This window comes from Bos taurus, chromosome 18, assembly GCF_002263795.3.
Source record: "Bos taurus isolate L1 Dominette 01449 registration number 42190680 breed Hereford chromosome 18, ARS-UCD2.0, whole genome shotgun sequence".
Classification (NCBI taxonomy): Eukaryota; Metazoa; Chordata; class Mammalia; order Artiodactyla; family Bovidae; genus Bos; species Bos taurus.
Window position 1 is genome coordinate 19,543,476 of NC_037345.1, and position 21,007 is coordinate 19,564,482.

Below are 21,007 nucleotides of genomic sequence, written 5' to 3' on the forward strand. Positions count from 1 at the left end.
AAAAACCGCCCCTGCCCACCCCGCCAGCCTGGCGGAAATGGACGCGCAGCTGGGGAGGCGCAGGGCCGTGACCCCCGCGCCGGCCGCGGTGGGAGCCCAGCGGTGGGGACCGCGCTGCGGCCGCTGGACTGACGGGGTCGGGGGGAGCGGTCCTGCAGCTGAGCGTGTGCTCGGAAACCCGCGTTGGGGCTCTGCCGACAGGACCCCTTTGGAGAGGTGGGCGTGGGGCTCGAGGGCGCGGGAGGGAGGGGGAGCGCCGAGGGGCGTGTACGAGCAGGTCCCTCACGGAGGCCGGCGGCCCTCGGATGCCCCTGCAGGTCTCAGGCTTGGTCCCCAGAGAAGCACCCGTATCCAAAGACCACTCAGGCCTGGGTACCCAGTCGTCGTCACGCCCAGCCCTGGGAAGAGGTTGAATGCCTCCTTTCGCAGCGAAAACGTCCCCCTCCGGCCCGCGTATGACAAGAGCAGCCAGAATCCCACCTATTCGCCTGGTCCCCACTTTTGAGCAGAGGGGTCTCTCTCGGGGAGACGTGACTGGGACCCTAGAGGCGCAATCGAAGATGCTCGTTAGCGCGCTGAAACGTCTAGGTGATTCTCCGCAGCGCGCCGCAGCGCACAGCCCAGTGCCTGCCCTCTCAAGGTTTGGGGGCGCTGGTCCCCATATGGCGCCCACCTTTTGGCACGCCCCTCCTGGGCCCCAGACCATTTAGCCTGCGGAGGCTCGCTCCAAGTGGCCATGGAGTGGCCTGCGCCCCGATGGAAACTTCTTCTGGAAGGTGGCCCGGACGCTTCTCCCTTACCTGGGCGCGGGGCCACTGTCTGCCGGCGGTTTACCGCCGCCCTGCAAGAAAAAATTCGCCGACCCCTCTAGCCACCAACTACCACCCAGTCCATTTGCTGACCCCAAAATAGTGCTCTGGAGGAAAACATGTTCTAGGGGAGACCCTATAACAAAAGGAGAGAGGAAGAAATCAGACTGAATTCTGGTGATGCAATATTCAAGTCGACTCGACATATCCTTTGTCATGGACTTTTTCTTTCAAATATGCGTGTGTATTTAAATGCCTAAAAGACTAATTAAATAAAGACCAAGTTGACCTCGCTGGGTTGAGGCCCAGTTTCAGATTATATAACCCCAGCTGCCCCGGGAATTCTCCAGCAAGGCTGCTCACAGCCGCCTGGAAAATGACTGAATTAAGGGAAGTGAAACCACCGGAACAGGAGAAATAAAGCCAAAGTCTCCAAGGGCACGGATGTCCTGCTTAAGGAAACTTACCTGAGCCGACGGAACCTCCTATACCAACTGTTTATTTCACACCATTTTTTTCTTTTTTCTTGGGGTTAGAGAGGTTGTAAGAAGAGGAGCCAAACAAGTAATTGATATTGGGAGAATATCTAGATTCTCCAAATTAAACAAAAATAAAAAAAAAAGGAAGAGAAAACACACATGCTCATGCAAACCTGTTTCTGTTATGCCTTTTACAATTCCTTATTTAGAGAGAGAGAGAGAGAGATACATACACAATTTACTGGTGCCTGGGGAAATGCTAAAATACATTTCGGGGCCTGGCTAAATAGAAATGCACTCTAAAAACACAGACACAGTATTTTGTTTTATCTGTTGCAAAAACAAAATGTATTTGATTACTTGAGTAAAATTACAGTATCTCTGTTGTTAGTAAGTATTAAATGTTAAAGAAATTGGACCCCCCTTCCTTTCAACTTTCCAAGAAAGTGCATGTAACAGTCCATTTTTTTTTTCCTTCCATACCTAATACAAAATAAACAAACACTATACCTGCTCTCTTGATCAAGAAGAAGCATTTGCTCTTGTAAGGAACATATGTACATTTTAATGAAAGTGATATTTCTTTTTGTATATACAAGAGCATCTACATTTTCTCCACTGAAGGTTGTTCAAGATGCTATTCTTAGCAGCATTGTGAAATTCCAGCACACATTTTCTATTGTGAATATACCTACAAGGCAAAATGTTACGTCTTAGTTTCAACTACCAAAACAACACTTGTATTTTTCTCTAAAGAATTCTGCGTGCTTATCACTGTACAGAAACTTATTAACATTGAGGACGACTCAAGTAAAAAGCACAATACAAATAGCAGTTCAAAACGGAAAGGGTTAAATCTACAAAAAAAAAAAAGCAGGTTGAATTTTAGAATTAAAAAAAAAAAAAAAAAACCCAAACCTTTCAAAGAACCACACAGTTCAGTCTGTACTTTCAGTCCTCTCCTTAAATTTGTTTCAAAAGATTAGACAATGTGTTTGCTGATAAAATTTTCCAGCAGGATCAAAGTATACATTTATATACAGATTTTATTAGAGATCTAATGCATCACTGAGGCATTGCATCAACACCAGATTCATATTAAACTGGATATAGAAAATAAGTTAATGCCAGATTAGGACCGCCTAGCAGGGCAACTTGCAATTGCCATAAATGTTACAGCAAGTTTACAGGACTCTAGTCAATTAGTATTTAGTCCAAAAATACAGAAGACCAAAGTTAACGCTTGCATTCTGTTTGCAAAGCCAGGTTATATCACTAATAAATAAGCTTTCTTAGAACTCTAGAAGTTGAACAAGGTACAAAAGAATGTCTTCAGAATGTTGTAGTTCAGAGATCTGTGGGGGGGGGGGGTGCAGCTGTGGGGGAACCAGAAGGTTGTGGGGGCGGGGGGGCAGGGCAAGGAGGAGGAGGCAACCGTGGGTCTCATTCTGAATGGGGGATGCTCTCTCTCCAGCCAGAGGGCCTTTAACTTGTGACGATCTCTTTGCTGTCTTCCACGAAGCGGGTAAAACGGAAGTTGGTTCCGTTCTCGCTGCTTGCCATCTTCTCCAGGCCAGCCAGGGGCGCGCTGGGCTCTGAGTTCTGGAGCTTCTCCAGGTTTCCTGTCAGCCCACTAATAGGTGAGCTGCTTCCACTGCCCAGGCTTCCAGGAATTGGAGGGATGCCCCCATTCTGAATGACGGAGATCTCATTGGCCTTCATCGCCAGCCCGTTGGAAAGCGCGGCTGCGTACTGATTCCAGAAACTAGAAGGATCCCCGCTTCCTGACCTGGCCGCCAAATCCTTCTGGAACATTTCTGGGAACTTGACGGGATTGCCTCCTAGAAACGTCATAGGGCCATCCACAGAGAGCCGGCGACCCCGGCGGGCGGGGGTGCTATTCCACATGTGAGTGCCCATGTGTACCTGGGAGGCGGGAGAGAAGGGAGGAGGGAGAAGGAAAAAAAGGGGAGAGAGAGGGAGAAGCTTAATAGTTGAATCTGTCTCAGCTCACATCCCAACACTCGACAGGGCCAGTGGCCACAGTGTCTATTCTTATTACATACCGGACAGTGGGAAGGGTAATAAGAACCGTCCACTCCAGTCTGCTAGTAATAAGGTGTCCACTCTCTGCAACCCTGGTCCGCCTCTCCTCTGCCTGGGCAAGGATGCCTTACTTACTCCTTTTTTATTACCTGTATTTAGCTTATAATGGCCTTGAGCAAGCCAGTCAGTTGCAGATAGCTCCTTCCAGGGTGAGAATTGTTACGTCCACTCTCATTGCCATGGCAAGTATTGTATCTGACACCCTTTACCCTATAAATGTCCTTTTCAGATGGAAAGAGAGTGCCCCTCACTGATTGCCCAATGGAGGGCCTGTGCGTGGAGCGAAAAAGCCAGAAAGTAATTATTCATCTCGCATTACTGGCAGCAATCTCTAGAGAAATACTCTGTCAACAGAAAAATGTACACAGTAAGAGCGCTCAACTGTTGCTCTAGAACTTAAGCATATTTGCTTTCTTTCCAACACATATCAGTAGGAATTGTTGTATGATCAATTATCATAATACCCATTAGCAGAGTGGTGACGTTACTGTTTTTAGAAAGACAAACCACGCTGGACTGCAGAGTTTGAAAAAAATAGATGCCCACACAGAGGAGAACTGTAATTATTAAGTGGTATGGGCAGCACACAGGCGACATGGAGGCCTTTAATCAATACCCCATGGCAACGCGGGGCTGTCTGACCTGGTAGGTAGAGCAATTCATTAGGCGCACTTAGCAAGACAACAGGGCCAGGCCGCTGTTTCGCTTAGGTACCAAATTATTCAAGGCGCTCTGACGTTCAGCAGGCTGCAGCCTGCCCTGGTCCCTGCCGTGATCCTGACCTGCATAGGCACCCACACTTCTCCAGATAAGCCACGCAGCAGCAGGTTCTCTTGCGAGAACTCGCCCCCTAACTGTCTGGACCAAAGACTCTGGGAGCGTGCCTTATGAACCCTCAATGGCCTCAAAAGAAAGAAGGCTGCTGGGGTGGTGTGGGTGAGGTGCGGATGGAGTGAAGTACCTTAAGATTGCCTTTTGTTGTGAAAGCTCTTCCACAAATAGTGCAAGCAAAGGGTTTCTCTCCAGTGTGAGTTCTCTCGTGAATCTGCAGGGCACTCGACGAGGAGAAGGTCTTACCACACGTGTTGCAGTAGTGCTGTTTGGGGGTTCTCCTGGGCAGAGCTGGGAGGAGAACTGGGGACGTGGCGGAGGATGACAGAGGCCCAGAAGGGACGTGACTGGTGGGGGTGTCCTTACTGTCCTGAGGAGTCACATGCACGAAGCCGTTGACCTCTGTCTTGATGAGAGATGCCAACGAGTTGGCGGGAATCACCGCCGAGTTCTGATTGGGGCCAAGGCTGGAACTGGGCTCAAAGAGCTGTGATGGTAGATCCCGCATCTGATGTGTCAACATGTGTTGCTTCAAATTACCCTTGGTGGAAAAGCCACGATTGCAGACTGTGCAAATAAATGGTCTCTCTTTGGTATGACTTCTGTAGTGAATGTCCAAGGCACTCTGACAAGCAAAGGTTTTGCCACAAATGTCGCAAGCAGTGTTTTTAAATTTACCCCGGTCTCTGAAAGGGAAGAGGATTCCCAAAGAATCTTCTTTGATGATTTTCTCTGTGTGACTAGATGTCAAATCCAGAGCCCCACCATTCACTGGGGCGGGAGACAAACCATTGGCAAACTCGCTTGCCCCTGCTCTCTGCAGCTTCTCCTCGGCGCTGGGTGACTTGTGGAATTCCTGGGTGCTGTTGGATGGGGACAGAGCCTGCATGGAGGAGGTAGACTCTGAGATGGCTGGGCTGCCTGCACTTTGGCTCTCCATGTCGCCACCCACCGAGGATGAATCGTTGGTCAGGACGTCCCCCTCGACTGACCCGTTTTCCACCGACTTCAGGCTGGCCTGCAGCTGCTCTGCCAGGCCGGCATTGATCATCTTCATCTGATTTTCCAAAGCGGCGATGCTCGACATCTCTAGAGGCAAAGGCGAGGAAGACAGGCTGTCTTGGGAAGCGTCTGCGGACTTGGGCGTGTCTGGGATGCTGCCCTCGGGACAGTCTTCCATGTTTTCATCGGAGAAGGTGTCTAGGTCATCAAAATTCTTCTCATCAAAGGAGCCTGTGTCGGACTCCATGGACTCGGGGTAGCTGTCAGGGACCGGGGTGTTGGGGATCTGGCCCCCCATGTGCATTCGGATGTGCTGCTGTAGGACCACGGCGTTGGTGAACTTCTTCTGGCAGATGGGGCAGGAATGCTGGACTCTGAGCGGGGGCATAGCTCGATGGACGCTGTAGTGGGTCTTCAGGTTCCCTTTCGTGGTGAAAGCCCGGCCACAGATCTTACACTTGAAGGGCCTCTCCCCGGTGTGGGTGCGGTAGTGCATCTTCAGGGCGCTCTGACAGCTGAGGACCCGGTGGCAGATGATGCACTCATTGGGGTCAGTGGCCTTCTTGTCAATGTTTTCGACCAGTTGCTGAAGCTTGGATGTCTCTGAGGCCTGGGCTGAGTCCAAGAGTCCCCCAAAGGGAAACTTCGCCTTGAACTGCTCGGACATGAGCGGCAACAGAGGGTTGGTGAAAGTCGAGGCACTGCCAGGACCGCCGTCAGATGCCAGGGAGCTCAGCACGCAGGCGTTCGGGGCTGAGGCCGAGCTGGGGACCACACCACTCTCTTCGCTTTTGCCGCCGGGAGGGGGCGCAGTGGGGCCTTCCGCTTCCTCCGGGAGCCCACCCGGGTTTCTCGCGGCCGGCTCGGGGGCCCCAGAGTCGCTTGAGACGGAGCCCGGGGGGCTGGCGGCAGAATGGCTGATGGGGATGGGGGCTGGCTCTTCGGTCTTGATGAAGGGGGTGAGGTTCGGGAGGGTGGGGGGCAACGGCAGGCCGACAGAAGTGGTCAGGGTGGGCAGGACGGGTTTGGTGTCTAGCCAACTGGTGACCGGCTTTTCTGGAGGGATGGACATGCCGTAGGGGATGCCGGTACTGGTGGGTATGTTGTCCAAATGCTCAGGCACGGGGTAGGGGTTCATCTGGATATGAGGGTACTTCTCTTTGTGGCGCTGAAAGTGGACTTTGAGGTTCCCCTTGGTGGAGAACCTGTTCCCGCAGATGTTGCACTTGAATGGCCTCTCTCCGGTGTGGGAACGAAGGTGGATCTGCAAGGCACTGTCGCTTCCGAAGACTTTTGCACAGAACCTGCACTTGTGTTTGAAGAACGCCTCATCCGAAGCGCTCTTGGCTTCGAAGGCGGTGACATTTGGTGGCTTGCTTTTTCTTTGCTGGGCCAAGGCGGACAAGGGGTTTAAATCCTCTGCTGTCGTTCCAATGTTGGGCAAAGGGCTGGGGAAAACCGAGTTAGCGGGGGCCGGCTGAGGTAGAAGTGGATTAGATGCAGGACTCAACAGACTGCTTATTGCAAAAGCTGGTGAGGATGAGGCAGAGGCCGCGGGGTTGCTGGTGTGGGAGGTGCCCGCGCTCGAAGCCACTTTTTCCGAGGATGGGGTGGGAACTGCTGCCGCCAATATGTGAACGTTGGGGGAAGAGCCGCTGTGTGGGGGGGCGATGGTGTTGCCGGAACTGCTCTGAGGTAGCTGGATGGGGGGGAGCTGTTTCACACCGCTGATGCTGGCAGATTGGCTCGCAAGGCTCTGTGCTAACCCAGCTGCCGCCGCCAGCTGCTGAGATAAATGGGAGCTGAGGGTGGACAAGGGGTTGGCAGATGTTCGTAAAGTACCTGGAGAAGGACTGGAAGAGGTTGGCAGGTCTGCATTCTGAGAAGCCAACAGCAATATTTGGTGACGAATCTGTTCGATCAGTTGCAGCTGGTGGATCTGTTGCTGCTGCAGAGCTAAGAGCTGCTCCATCAGGGCCGGGACGGCCAGCTTGCCCCCGGAGGCCCCATTGCACCTCGCTTCCTGGGAGAACTGGGCCACTGCCACCTTGGTGCTCTGGAGGTTCTCGATGATGACGTTGCTGTTGATCACGGAGAAGTTGCCCAGTGTCGTCAGGTCCCCGAGTTGAGGTAGAGAGGTTGTGATCGCTGAGGTACCTGCGCCGGAGCTGCTGCTGCTGCAGCTAGGGGGGACGCTGCTGTCGCCAGCACTACTCGGAGGCCCACTGGCGCCTTTGGGAGCTGCCGGGGCCTCCACCTCCATGGACTCTTCCCTGTCCGGTGCCTGGGCTTCGGCCAGGTCGCTGCACTCTCCTTGCTCTGTTTTGTTAGCCGTGTCATTCATTTGTTCCTGGGGATGATCGGGAGGGGGGCTGGGGCTTGAGAAGGTTTCAGGTGGGGAGGCTGGACTTTCATTTACGATTAGAACTAATTGGTTTTTAGTACAATTCTTCTTGTGGAGCAGAAGATCTGACAATTCAAAGAACTCGGCGCAGCACCGGCCACAGACGTGGGCATCCTTGCTCTTAGTGGTGCGGTTGGGTTGACCCTTCTCTGTGTCTCCTGCAAACATGAAAAGGAGCAGGATTAGCAACGAAGCCAGGACACCCAGAGTCATCCAGGACTTCAAAAAAGGAGAGAATGGGGGTGGATCAACTCTTTCCTCCCTGCGAAACTCAAAAAACTATGGCCCCAGAAAACCAATCAATATTCCTTAAGAATGTTCTTGATTAAATGTTTAGGCTGTTGGAGGACTCCCTATCAATCTGGTATCTCCGAGAGCCATGGCCTTCAGGTAATCCATCAAAATATAAAATACTATGAACTGCAGACATTGGTGCATAATGAAATTCCATAGCAAAATACTGATTTCCAATATTTTATACACCTTATTGTCTACTCATCCATCCACAGAGGGTCCAGCCACCATCCTGAGGACTTATTAGGCTCTTGAGTTTCTGTCAACCTTATTCATTTTCAACTGATTCAAAGATATCTGTGACAGTTTGTTCTGTCACTAAACTAATTTGTAGTCATTCAGGTTCCAATCAGTGGTTGACAAGGGAAAAAAAAAATGCCTATCACCAAGGTGAAGACTGACAACTTGAAAATCACCTCCAGCCCCTACCTGGAACCTGAGCTACGTCTGATCCGTGACAAACACACTTTAGCCACATCAGTAACAAATCCTCTGGACACTCAAGATTCAGCTGAATACAAGAGAAAGCAATGAGACACACACACACACACACAAGAAACACAATGATCAAAATCCGTTACAAGGTCTGCCTGGCACCTATGTATCAGGCTGCGGCATGTTTATTTTTAAAATTAAAGAATGCAACTGGCTACCATCCCACTAATCAAGGAATATATGCCACTATGCTCCAAATGGCAACATTATGCCTGTAAATAGTTCATCAAAAGTGCTCTTTCTATCTATAAAAACTGGCACAAGATTTACATTTCTGATTAAATATCAACTTAAAGAAAGATGTGCAGTTAAGGGGAAGTGAAGAAATAATTCTTGTTTTCTAGTTTGGAAATGCTTTGCAATTCTCCTTGTCTGAAATGCCTTTAAAAACAGTTTGCTCTTAACTGTTATCAATTGTTTAACAGATTGTCCCGAACCTTTCATTATAAAATCCCTTTATTTCATGTTTGTTTCCACTGGTTGCTCAGATTTCTTCTCACTAAGATCCATTTGTAAATTAAACATAAAAATCTCCAACTCCAAGCTAACATCCTATTCAAAGACAGGATGGCGTCCCATTGTTTGCCCAGCATGGGGAACACCAACTTCTGTTGTACAAATGGTGTGTGGTCATCTCCGTAGGCTGTGAAAAAAAAAAAAAAACTGTTTAATTCAAGGATTACCTCCCTGCATGCTTTTCTGCAGAACTGAATCAGATAATAGTTAGTTTCCATGACTTCCAAATTGAATCTCCCAGAAAACTTGCAGGGAAAGAAAAAAAAAAAAAACAAAAACTAATAGCAAATATGAATAAATGCAAAATCAAAATTCTTTTTTTCGGTAAACTTAGAGTTGAGTCAAAAGAGTCAGCCATTTGCCTCTTTGCAGTAAACATAAAAAAAAAACAAAAAACAAAAAAGCTTGAGTAGTTTTACATTCCAGAAAATATAATTAATACACAAATACTAACTTCTGAAAATTCCTTAACTCTGTTTGCCTTGAGTGATGCCACAGATGATTAGAAACCCTGGTAAAGTATGCCAAATGTATGCACACTTTATTCACTGGGAGGGTTATTTGAGTAGCTAAGTTATACTTAACAAGCTAGCTTCCTTAATACCCATCTTTTAATCTCTGTAAGGGTATAGTGTGAAATGCATTAACAATACCAAACAAATCTTGGTTGGAGCAGAAAATACCAATAATGATTCAGTTTTAATTTAATGTTTAATCATCCTAATTGGCACAGGATTCCTCTGCACATTCAAGGTGCTGTTTTAAGCTCTGTCTCTCGCCTTACTTAAAAATAATGTAAACAAAATATTAAACGAAATTCGCTAAAGTTATGTTGCTTAACTGGGGACGAAAATAATGTGACAAAAATTCTGTTTAAAGCTTCTTATTTTGACAACCAATTTTAAATGATGCATCCATTTCAGATGCTTATTTTAAACTAGGAAATGCAATTCCTAATATATTCAACCGAAATGTTATTTCTTTCTCTTTGCACATTTCCATATGTAATGGTTATGTTTCCATCTACTTTTACAGCCAATTATGAAGGAACAAAAGCTATTCTGTTTGTTCACACATTTTCAACAAAATGCATTAAAACTATTATGTCAGCATGTTCTATTAAGCTCTGCATTCAGTGGAAAATACTTTTCAACCAGCTCACATTTATCAAAACATAAAGCCACTTTAAAACACAGTTTTGCTTGGTCAGCTGGGCTTAGACAAATAATGACAGATTCAGAACTAAATAACTAGCAAGGGAAATCAGAAAACTGACTTCATCAATTGTACACATTACAATGTAGTTGCTTCAAATATTTAGCACATCTGTGCTCACGATTAAAGGGCATTTTTAATTCTTTATAACTTGCAAACATCTGATATTCTCATAATATAGAGAAAATTTTAAAAAGGTTACTTTACTGGATTTAGCTGATTATTACTTTCCTGTGCTCCAATTCTGCATTTGTGCTGCTTCAAGACTCACTTGAGAATTTTCAAGTTTTTCGACCTGAACATTTTTATATTTAGGGTTGTGCTAACTGGAAGGAAAATATAGACACTTAAAAATAAGTGCCTGCTTGCTTCTAAGAAAGAGACTGTGTTAAAAAAGCTGCCCATATTTTAGCTTAGATTTTCGCAACATTTTAATAAGCTGACATTTGATCTCACTGTAGAGTCAACTAATTTAATTTCCTGATGTTTATGAACACCAAAAAAAAAAATTCTGATACCTATTTTGATTTATTTCAAAAGCAGGTGTCGCTACATTATAATAGTTCTTAACTTTAAATCCATCTGCCTTCTGAACAGAATTCCAATGAAACAGCTTTATATGAAAAAAAAGAAAAGGACAAAACATGAGGTCTAGTTTGAATCTTTAACTACCAAAGGGAATATTTTAAGTTGTAATAAGATGCACACACACACACATCACAAACTAACATATTCTAATTCATTTTTTTGACCGGCTGGCTATCTTGTATCTCTCTCAATAATCTGTTACACAAGATTGCAACTGGTGACCCCATTATAGTAAATACAGTTGCCTTGTTCCCTGTACTATAGTGAAAACAATATTCTAGTTCCTCTTTATGGATTATGCATACAAATTAATTTTGTCATCATGGTCGTACAGGAAAATTTAAGAAGAGGTGGTTTTCTAAGTATGTACACACAAAAAGATTTTTGGACTTTTCTGGGTTTCTTTTACCCCCTGTGGGCCAGAGGAAGAGGTGATCTTCTGGCTTTATCCAATTTATATGAAAATCCCAGATGTTTTAGTTCTCATTGTACTATTTAGGTTCTTGATGCCCAATTCAAATATGTCAGCTTTTCGTCATCTGAACTAAACACTGCAGAATAGGAGGCAGAAAATTGAAGTGTTCCAGTATATCTGTCTGCTGAGAAAACAAAAATAAAACTATGCCCCATGCTGAAAGGTTTAGCCAGCCAGGAAAACAAAACAAAACAACAGCCCTACTGCACCACACTGAGTTTTCTTTTTTTGGAGCTTCTCAGAAAGACCCTTCGCTTGACTTCCCAGTACCTTCAGGTCACATTAATGTTTTTAAGAAAACCCCGCAAGATTATGATTTTGGAGCCTATAGTTTTAACTGGCTGTTCCTTTTGGTAGACCAGTTTCGAAAGGCTATCACAAACATTTCTGATTGATTGATTTTTCTCTTTTTCTTGCACAGACCTGGGAAAAACCTGCATCTGAATGTTCAGCTTGAGATTCCACCGCAATTTAAACACCGCCACATATGCTCTGCATGTTTTCTGTAATGTCTTAAGTTTCTTCTGTGAGATCTGTAGCCAGATGACACATTTTACTGGCTCCCTTCAAGTCCCCTCAGTGTTCTGACTGGGATTAGCGTGTTCTCGAGTGGAAGAATACAAGGGGAAATCTCTGACAAAATAACAACACGGACAAGACAGTCCTTTGAAAATCGTGATACCAGCCCACCTAATGTACACAATAAAGGAAAGGGGGAAAATATCTTCCCCTTGGATGAATCAAACTGAACACTAGATGGGGTTCCAGTTGCAAGGGTTTGTTCAAAAACTTCTTTGTGGCTCTCCTCTTCCAGTGACGCGTAAAAGAGACTGCTTAAGGCGAGATCTAAACTTTGACTACATAAACATTGGCAAAGGCACAAGAAACTAAATCCCTGTTGTTTGAGGGTAAAACTGAGCTATGGGAACTACCTGTCAATCTTCCCCTTTGGGGGTCTGGCATCTCAGGGTGACAGGGGAATAAGGTTAGGAAAAGAAGCCAAGCTGATAAGGTGAAACTAAAATAAACTCCGAACTTCCTGCTAAGTGACTAGCAAGACTCAATTTGGGGGTCACTGGGAAGATACTGAAGGACATATTATGATCTGGACCTTGTCACCTCTGCATGGGAGGAGGTTAGCAAAGGTTAAAACAGCTCGACACATCTACGTTTTCCAAAGCCTGGCACAGCGACTTTTTTCTTTTGGAGGGGGAGGGGTGCTGGTTCTTGGGATAATTTACCACCTCCTCCCTTCAAATGCTCCACGACTGCCCTTTTGGTAATCTAAGAATATTTGGGAAGACTGGGTGAGCGGTATCAGGAGGTACCTTAGAAAAACCGAATTAAGTCTGCAGAGGGAATTAGTTCTGGCTACTCCACTGAGCTTGGCTTTTCTCAATTTCAAAAAACTGAACTGCTGGTCTACCTAATTCCCACCCGCCACTTTTCCATGAGAGCTCTGCCTCAAAAATTCAGATTTTTGCTTTCTAAAGGACTGTGGGTCAAGACAACTTTCTACCTGCCAAAGCAGAAAGAAATGAAATAAAGGCCCCAAAGAATAACCTATAAATTGACACTTGTGCTTATAAACCATAGGTGAACCTGGATGTAAAATAAGCCACAAAACATTCGGCATCACAAATTCACTTTCATGCACGCTCTCTCAGGTCCTTCCACTTTCTGCTTGTTTGTGTTTGCTTGTAACATTTTAGGGAGTATGTAAGGCCTCCAGCAAATCCCCCAAAACAGCTTGCATTTTCTCATCCAAAATCTTCCATGATGCCACAAACTTAAAATAGGCCTGATTAAACAGGAGGTTTTTGCAACTGCCTTATCATGCAGGTGTCGGTTTTTCAAAAAAAGCAATTAATTATAGTTCTCTCTAACCTTTTGGGCCCAGAAATCAATGTGTTGCCATTAAGCTGCTCACAATGAGTAAATTACTTTGGTAAATAATAGAATTTCATTATTAATATGAATAAGAGGAATTTTTTGTGATACTTTATATGAGAGGCAGTGTGCTTTATCTGCAGTGTTTTTATCTTTCTTCCAATATGATCTTTTCCTTGAAAAAGCTGGCCGCAGAAGTACTTTCTTAATAAATGAATGGAGTATGAGTGGGCCAAACATGTCGTTCCAGGAATCTTAAAAAACTCTACCCAAGGAAGAAAAAGCCAACACACACACATACACACACACCTGAAATCCGAATCGCTAGTAAAGAATCCACATACAAAATCATCCCATTCTAATGTTCTCTTTCCTCAAAATTATTTACCTTGCTAAATAATTTTCCCAGTGGCAGTCATCTTTCTACAAGTAATTCGAGACTTGTTGAATATCATTTAAGAGACAAGTAATAAGTGCCATACTCTTGGTTTCATAAGAAACAGTAAAAATCTCCCAGTTTATTTTAGGAGAGTATATAGCAGCACCAAAAATAGAATTAAAATATGAACATCATAAGACTGACCAAATGATCTTGTTTTCTTGAACTTGTTCTGATGAAGTTATCCTGGAGATTGCTGAACCCACCTCGGATTTTCTTTGTACGCACGCACACGCTCAAACACACACAGGCGTGACAAGCCGCACAGTAAGCCTGACTGCTCCCAGCCTTGGGAGTTGCTCCTTCAGGGCAACTGTAACGGGGGGCCTACAAACTTTTCTAGGTCTCACTCTGGACCGAAGTCATGAAATCGGAGGTGCCAGCATCTGCTGAGGGCACCACCAACTAGGTTTAATTTGATAGGTTCAACATTTCCTTTGCCATGTTTTAAGCCCATCTCAAGAAAGAAAAAAAAAAGTAACCACAGTGTTTAAGGAAGGTTAATCTTCTAAAAATTTAACAACTTTCATGTAGATTAAACAAACAAACAAACCCGCAAACTGAAAAACAGAGCTCCAATGACTCCTTGAAGTGTGTGTTCTGTGCAGACAGGAGAATGGGTGGCTGGATACAGTGCATGAAAAGTGGTGACTTTTTAAAAGTAACTTGGAGACATGATTGCTCGGTTCTCTATCTCACAACTACTCCCAAATAAAAGGAATTGGAGTGTGTAAGGCCCTCCTGTAAAATCAGACATGGAGGAGGATTAGTTGTGTACTAATATTATTACAACATACTAAATCCTGTAACCCTATTACAAAATCTACCCTCTAGGCAGTTTCTCCCAAACTTATTGTTCAACCATGTAAAAACAGTCATAACCTAAAACCATTACAACTGGAGAAATGGAGGGGGGTGGGGAGAGGTGAGAAAGGAGGCCGAGAGGGGAGTGTTTCCTATGGTGCCCCTAACTGTTTACTGCTTCTTAGGACAATGAACCAGCTTTTGGGGATAAAAAAGAAAGAAAAAGGAAAGGAAGGAAGGAATAAAGTAAAAGAAAGAGAAAAAAGAAAGAAAGGAAACTTGATGCAACTTAACTAACTTACCTCAAAGCCCAAATAAACCAAAAAAACAGTCCTAATAAATAATAATGGTCAGAGGTAGTGAACTCCTTTTATGCTATCGCTTTATGAGAAGCCTTAACTATTAAAAATTCCGGATTCAGAAGGCGACAGGAAAAAGGTAAAGATCTAGCAAGCATCAATTCTCTGAGAATCCCAAGTCTTTTTTTTTTTTCCTCTTTTTTGAAAAAATATAACATCAGTACACATTAATTAAAAAAAAAAGACTTAAAAATAAATCTTTCCTCTCCTCCGGTTAGGTTTGGTCCTTTAAAAACTGTTGACTTTAACAGTATTACAGTGAGGAAGATCTCACCAGAAACTTTAGCAAAGATGGTGTGGGGGCGAGATGCAGAAGAAACCAGCTGGGAAAACCCGGAAAAATACTGTGGCAGCGGCCTTGGATAATTTCACCTCGCTGTACCTTGAGTACCCAGTTTCGCCTGGGGTGGAAAGCGGGGATCACGGGTTCTCAGGGGACTGAAAAATCAGAGGCTCTGGATAAGGCTTTAAGCTTGAGAAAGTACTGGGGTGGAGGGGGCCAAATATTGTACACAAATATCTTTATCTGTGTCTGTTCTCCTCCCTTTCTTACAGGGATCACCCCCTTCAACAGGAGTCCTCTTTCCCGACAGTCGGGGTGAATTGGGTGGGAGTCCCTTGGCTTCTCCGCCTGGGTTCTGCGTGGGTCCCTGCGCCCCAGCTCTGCAGAGAAGCAGGCCTCTAAGGAAGGACCCGAGGACCGTGAGGGCCAGGCGGCCGCAGAGTTTGGAGGACGGAGGTGCCGACCAAAGGGCAGGCTTCCGAGCCCTATCGGGGTCCAGCTCCCTCCTCTACACCCCAAAATGACGCCGGGGACTGGAGCACCCCGAGAGACATCCCGAGTCGCGGATACCGCTCGGGGGTTACCCCTCGAACCTCCGCAGCCGAGAGGCGAGCACTGTCCCGGGGAACCGAGCTGGGGAGCCGCTTCATCGCCTCCGGCCTTGGGCCTGGGAGTTCGGAGGCCCCTAAATTGTAATATTTTTTTTAGCGATAAAAAGGGACTCAAGGTGCCTGCCCTCCTTACCCCCAATTCCCTGCCCGGATCTCTGCCACTCTCGGCCTTAGCTCCGTCACACAAACTTTGTTCTGGACTTGTTCGCTCCCTTTGGGACCCGGCAGTTGTCGCCTCCATCGGAGGAAGCGAGTGCCTCTGTTTTAGGGGGACTCCCTCGTGGCTAGATAGCCCATCCCACCTCCAGCTCTGGAGAACGACCCTTACGGCTCCTGGAAGTGCGAGGTACCACGATCCTTAGCGGGAGCCGACCGAGTCTAAAGATTTCTTGGGGGCGCCGAGTGTGCATGTGTTGGGAGAAGAGATGCGGGGATCAAGTGGGATAGCCGGACCCCGACACTTGCCCCCATCCGCCTGCACTCTGTCTGGGGAGCACCCGACAGCAAAGAGCACTCTCCAACACGGCCTCTACCCCCGCGTGTCAAGCACGGTCGCCCCAATACAGGTTCCCATCTTCTTGGAACTCCGAACTCCCAAAGGCACCCCATTCCGCGGCGCGGGCCCAGGAGGAGTGGGAGCGCTGGGGAAGAGGGTAAGTGCGGCGCAGGGAGCTCCCCTCCACGTTCTAAGTTCAGCCCGGAGCACAAAGTAAACTTCCTTCCCGCAGGCAGCAGGACCAGGGCGGCGGAGGCCAGGCCGGGCCTCGGACGCGGGCCGGGGAGCGCGTGGATCACCGCGCAGGCAGGCGCCGACGGCCTCTGTCCGCACCCGCGCCCCGCAGGGCACCCGGGCCCCGGCCGCAGTTCGGAGGGTCCCGGGATCCGCTCCCGGAGACAGCCGGGACGCAGGAGCAAGGCCGGCGAGCCCTCTCTCCTCCCCGCAGGAGGACCCAACAACTCCGGAAAGATCCTGCCTGGAGAAGTGTTTGCTTTCCTCGGGGCAGGGGGGTTGGGGGTGGGGAAGCCCAGCAAAGGCAAATTGAAATTTAAAAAAAAAAAAAAATCGCGGAGTCGCAATGGTGATTCGGGTCGCGGCGGCTGGGCGGTGGGCGCGGGGGCCAGCCGCGTGTGCGTGGGTGCGAGTGTGCGTGAGTGTGAGTGCTAGTACGTGTGTGCGCGTGTGTGTCCGCGGCGCGGGCCGGAGCACTCACCATCTCGCCGGGGGAGCGAGGCCACTTCGGGGTCGGATTGGAAATGTTGAGGCTTCGCTTGCTTCCTCCGCGACATGCTGGCTCAAACATCAGCTGGGGCAGAATAAAAAATTACTAAAAAAAAATCTTCTCAAAATTACGGAAATCGAGCGGCGGCGGCGGCTCCCCCCGCCCGCCGGCCCGCCCGCCCCCTCCCCGGCTCCCCGGCCCCGGGCGCAGCGCGCATGTGTCCTGCTATAATTATGATTATCAATAATGCATTGCGATTAATCATAGAGGGGCTCTTTGAAAGGCGATTGGCACCGGGCCAGCGCTATTCAAACCCGCTCGCCTTAATCAATTAGTTCGTGATTTGCTGCAGACCCCTGTCTCTCCGCGCGCTGGCCCAATAAGCCGGCCGCGGGGCTGGCTCTGCGAGCCGCGCCGCCCGACACTGGGTTAACCCTCTTCGCGACCGCCCGGGACTCCGCGGCCGGGCCGCCGGGGGCCTGCCTCCTCGCCTCTGAGCACCCGGCGCCCCGGCCTGCGCCCCCCTCCCTCGCTCGGCCCCCCCATCCCGGGCTGGGCCGACCCAAATTAGCATGCCCTCCCCGGAATTAAGCCTCCCCGGGTGGGGGGTGGGGCCGGGCGGCAGGGGCTGGGGACCCGAGCTGCGGGCGCGCGGCGAACTTCCCAACTCCGGCGCTAGGCGCGCCGGCCCGCGGGGGGAGGGAGTCCCGTGGCGGGATTTGGGGGGAGGAAGTCCCGTTTCGTGAGTGTTTCTTCGTTTCTTTAAGAGCTACCAGAAAGCAGCCCACCCCCACCCCCATAAAAAAAAAATAAGCGAGTGGGGAAGAGCCAGCCCCACGCCGGTCCGCCTCCCGCCCGCGGCCCGGCCTCCCTCCCGCTCGCCGCCTGGCTCGGCGCTCCTTCGCCCCGAGTTCTCCATCCCCTGGATCCCGGGCTCGCGGGGGCGCGGAGAAGAGGACCAAGGAAAGGTTTGGGAACGTGATGGGTTTGGGGCTTTGGGGGGGAGGGTCAGCTCTCCCGCCACCCCGTTCCTCCTCAGAGGGCCCCGATCCTCCAGCTTCTCGCTTGCTCCCTCGCTCCCTTTCTCTACCTTGGACATTCCCAGGACAATTAAGGCTGAAGTTTTCGGGAGAAGCGGCCCGGAGCCCGTGGGATAAGGGGGCGGCCCAGCTCCGCCCAGGACCCCTCCCGGACCTCCCCCTCGGCTGCCCCGGTTGGCTGCAGGGCGCGTCACTCCGCGGGGAGGCGGCGGCGGCGGTGGCGCCGCCGAGCCCAGGGCGGGCGGCGAGCGGGGACCGGCTAGGGATCCGAGTTCAGCTCCAGCCGCGGGGAGGGGAGGGGCCGCCGCTTACCCAGCACGCTGCAACCCTCCCCTGGCCTCGCCAGGCGCGGGCCTGCCCCGCCGGGCTCCGGGCACGGCCAGTCCCCCGGACCCCGCGGCTCTTCGTCCTGGGGGAGCGGGCCGTGCCCCAGGCTCTTGGCGAGGAGGTGGCCGCGCTGAGCCTGGAGAGAGGGGGCTCCTTGTCCGCAGCTGTCTGGCCCCGCAGAAGCTCGCCTCCACTTCTCAGGCACTTGCTGAGCGCGGCACCCAAACTTTTCGCTCCATCTCCCCAGGCTTTGAGGCAGCCTTCCCACCCGCGCCCCTGAGCCCGGAGTGGGGATCCCGGAGCCCGCACTTTGTCCGCTGGACTCGGGCCCCGGCGAACCTGAGGCTCAGTCCTCGGCTCAGCCTAGCTCTTCCCCCCCTTGCGCCTCAGGGTCTCCTCGCTCCTGGTTCCCGAAGTCTTGCGCCCGAGGGACACTCTAAACTTCAGTTGAGTAATGGGGACGAGAGGGGGTGGTGGTGCAGATACACAATCCCTGCGCTATCTCGCGATCGGGAAAGGAGAGGGCTCATAAGGACGCCCCAATTCGGGAGCGCCCTGGAGCCTGGAGAGCAATAGAGTCAGTTCGCGCGAAGTGGGCACCAGTCTTCCGAGTAGAGTTTCGGGTGCTCCGGACCACACTGCGCTCCCGCAAGAGTCTCTCTAGCCACTTTGGTCTTCCCCCGCTCTTTAAAATCTAAATCTTTTGTGTGCGGGTAAATGTTTCTGTTTTCCTCCTGACGACTTTATTTCTCTTGGTATAACTTCTCCTTTTTCCTTGTTCGCCCTTTCTTCACCTTTTCTCCCGCTTATTTTTCCTCTCTTGAGGCCTCGCTCGATCTCACACACACACAAACACACACCCACACCCCTCTGCACCTCGCTCTTTCTCCCCAGGTCCTGTTGGTTACAGTAGATTTTGATAAAAAGACAAACGAAGCTATCAGTGGGGCTGATGTTGAAGAATGAAGATAATAATGTTTCCATAGGTGGTGCTTCAAATGCCATTATTTCTCACTGAATATTTAAAGAGATCCCTCGGCAAAGATGGATCTGCGTGCTCCTGGGGTGCCAGCCTCTCGCTTCCCCCAGATCCCCGGGAAAGTGTGAGGGAGCACGTGTAAAACCCACCCCCCGCTCTGCAAACTGTGATCCTCGCAGGCATCCCAACCCACACTCTTCCAGGTACACCAACGCCGCCGTATGCACTTGCACACGGGTTTCTCCGTTTCTGGCCGTGTTTGGATTCGCCCGCATCCGTCTCTAACAATCTTGGCTTCTTGAAAGTCTGGGCCTCCGGGGTACTGCGTGCTGCCAGGAACCGAACGGAGCTAGCGATCCCGCAAACCCTTCTTCCTGGATCGCGCCGTAAACTCCGCGGCAAGCTCCCGGGATTGGCGTCACACGTGTTCGTTACTTGCTCTATGTGTGATTAAGATTAAGGGGCGGGGGAGCTTTCCCTCCCCCCCCTCAACAAAACACCAAAACAACCAACCAAACGAAATGCACACGTAAAGAAGCAGCTTCGCGATGTTTAATTAAAAATGGGCGAGCAGAGACGAATTAATTGGGGGTATCCAAACTTTAATAACTTTTTTCGTTCTTCTGCGTCCTCGAAGACGTAGAGGCAGGCGTCTCGCTCTGTGCGCAGCGTCCCCCGCTAATTTCTTGTTTGTTTTCTTTCCCTCCGTGGCTCGGAGAGAGGAGAGGGGAGGTGGAGGAGGGGGGATGGGAAGAGGGGGATGGTCGGAATGGCGGGGAGAGGAGAATTGGTCTTTATTGTTGACGGCAATACATCAATTACGGGCCATTGTCTTGGGCCCAAGTTCCGTGGTTCGCAGACGCGGGCGCCGCGCTGTCAGGGTACTCGGGTGAGGCTTCATGTGCCGCGAGGCAGAGAAATAATTAAATTAATAAAAACGGAGACAGAGTGGGGTTAGACAGATGGGGGTTGATTTGTACTTTTGAGCGGGTCGGAAGAAGGCAGGGACTACAGTGAGGTGCCACAGTGCAGCCCCTCCCCACGTCCTGCTCACTCAAGAGACCTGCGCGCTCTACTGGGGGTAGCGGGTCCCTGCCTTGGGTGGGGCAGCTGCTGGGGGACTCCGGTTGACGGGGCTGGCACTTAGGCCCCTGGCTTTTAGGGGCTGCTCCATGTTAAAGACGGGGTGGCCCAAAGTCTGGCAGCGGCTGCGCCAGGGTCGTGACCTCGTGGGTCTACAGGAACCGCACCCGAGCGAGGCGCTTGGCGAGTTGTTCAAACTCACATTTGGGGGGCTGGATGCCTGTGTTTCTACCAACAAATCTCTCTACCCACCCCCACCCCCAGTCTTCCCAACACCTACAGAGTCCTTGGAGGGTTTGACAGGGGCCGAAGGGCCCCAAGGCTTGCGGGCCACAGCTGAATTCCCAGCGAAGGGAATTCTCCTTTTCATTCCCCGATCTTGGGAAGGGGAGAGGATGTTGAGCCTCCTTTCCCCAAGGCCCGATTCTTCCACCCGCAAAACTATCTTATTTCGGCCCAGTCTGACCCCCGCTTTCTGATGGAGCCTAGAATGAGGCCTGGCCTGGGCCCAGGACGCTCCTTCTAGCTCCTTCTCCTTCCACCAGCGCGGGTTGGACACTCTACCCTCGAAGTGAAGGTCGCCCCCACTCCCCTGCCCCAAGCCTGTGCTTCCTCGGTCCTCCAGCCTCAGGCCCCGCTGGGCCCCTAGCCGAGGCTAGAGGGGCGGGAGAGGAGGTTTCGTTTTCTCCTGCCAAGCAGAAAGCGGCGAAAAGGCGACCGCGGAGTCCTGGGAGCGGGGGTGGAGGCACACCCGATGG

The 21,007-nt window shown here is 49.9% G+C and overlaps 2 protein-coding genes across 6 annotated transcripts in view; one reads left to right on the plus strand and one right to left on the minus strand.

Moving 5' to 3' along the window:
- Positions 1–1,448: 1,448 nt before the first annotated feature.
- SALL1 (spalt like transcription factor 1) lies at positions 1,449–17,958 on the minus strand. 3 transcript variants are annotated; one of them, XM_005218572.5, is made up of 4 exons: positions 17,911–17,958; positions 16,812–16,904; positions 4,356–7,789; positions 1,449–3,214 (listed from the first exon to the last, which is right to left on the minus strand). In XM_005218572.5, the coding sequence occupies exons 2-4, from the start codon at positions 16,885–16,887 to the stop codon at positions 2,774–2,776; spliced, it is 3,951 nt and encodes a 1,316-aa protein (XP_005218629.1). In that variant the 5' UTR covers positions 16,888–16,904; positions 17,911–17,958; the 3' UTR covers positions 1,449–2,773. The 3 variants fall into 3 exon arrangements, with proteins under 3 accessions (XP_005218629.1, XP_024833972.1, NP_001192719.1); XM_024978204.2 differs by lacking the exons at positions 16,812–16,904; positions 17,911–17,958 and adding an exon at positions 8,858–16,340; NM_001205790.1 differs by lacking the exon at positions 17,911–17,958 and having other exon boundaries at positions 2,774–3,214; positions 16,812–16,887.
- Positions 17,191–21,007, plus strand: part of LOC101906490 (uncharacterized) — a 102,857-nt gene continuing 99,040 nt past the window's right edge. The window contains exon 1 of one of the 3 annotated variants that reach the window (XR_009491297.1): positions 17,191–17,788. Coding sequence is in view for 1 of the 3 variants with exons in the window: in XM_059877425.1 (XP_059733408.1) it covers positions 17,802–18,467 (666 nt within the window). In the remaining 2 variants the exon portion in view is untranslated. The other 2 variants (XR_009491299.1, XM_059877425.1) reach the window with 2 other exon arrangements.

Excerpts from the sequence above, each read along its gene's own strand:
- SALL1 (XM_005218572.5), bottom strand. The coding sequence starts at position 16,887 with ATGTCGCGGAGGAAGCAAGCGAAGCCTCAACATTTCCAATCCGACCCC. Across the intron at positions 7,790-16,811 it reads CTCGCTCCCCCGGCGAGATG|GAGACACAGAGAAGGGTCAA; the intron begins GTGAGTGCTCCG and ends TCATGTTTGCAG. Across the intron at positions 3,215-4,355 it reads CAACAAAAGGCAATCTTAAG|GTACACATGGGCACTCACAT; the intron begins GTACTTCACTCC and ends CCCGCCTCCCAG.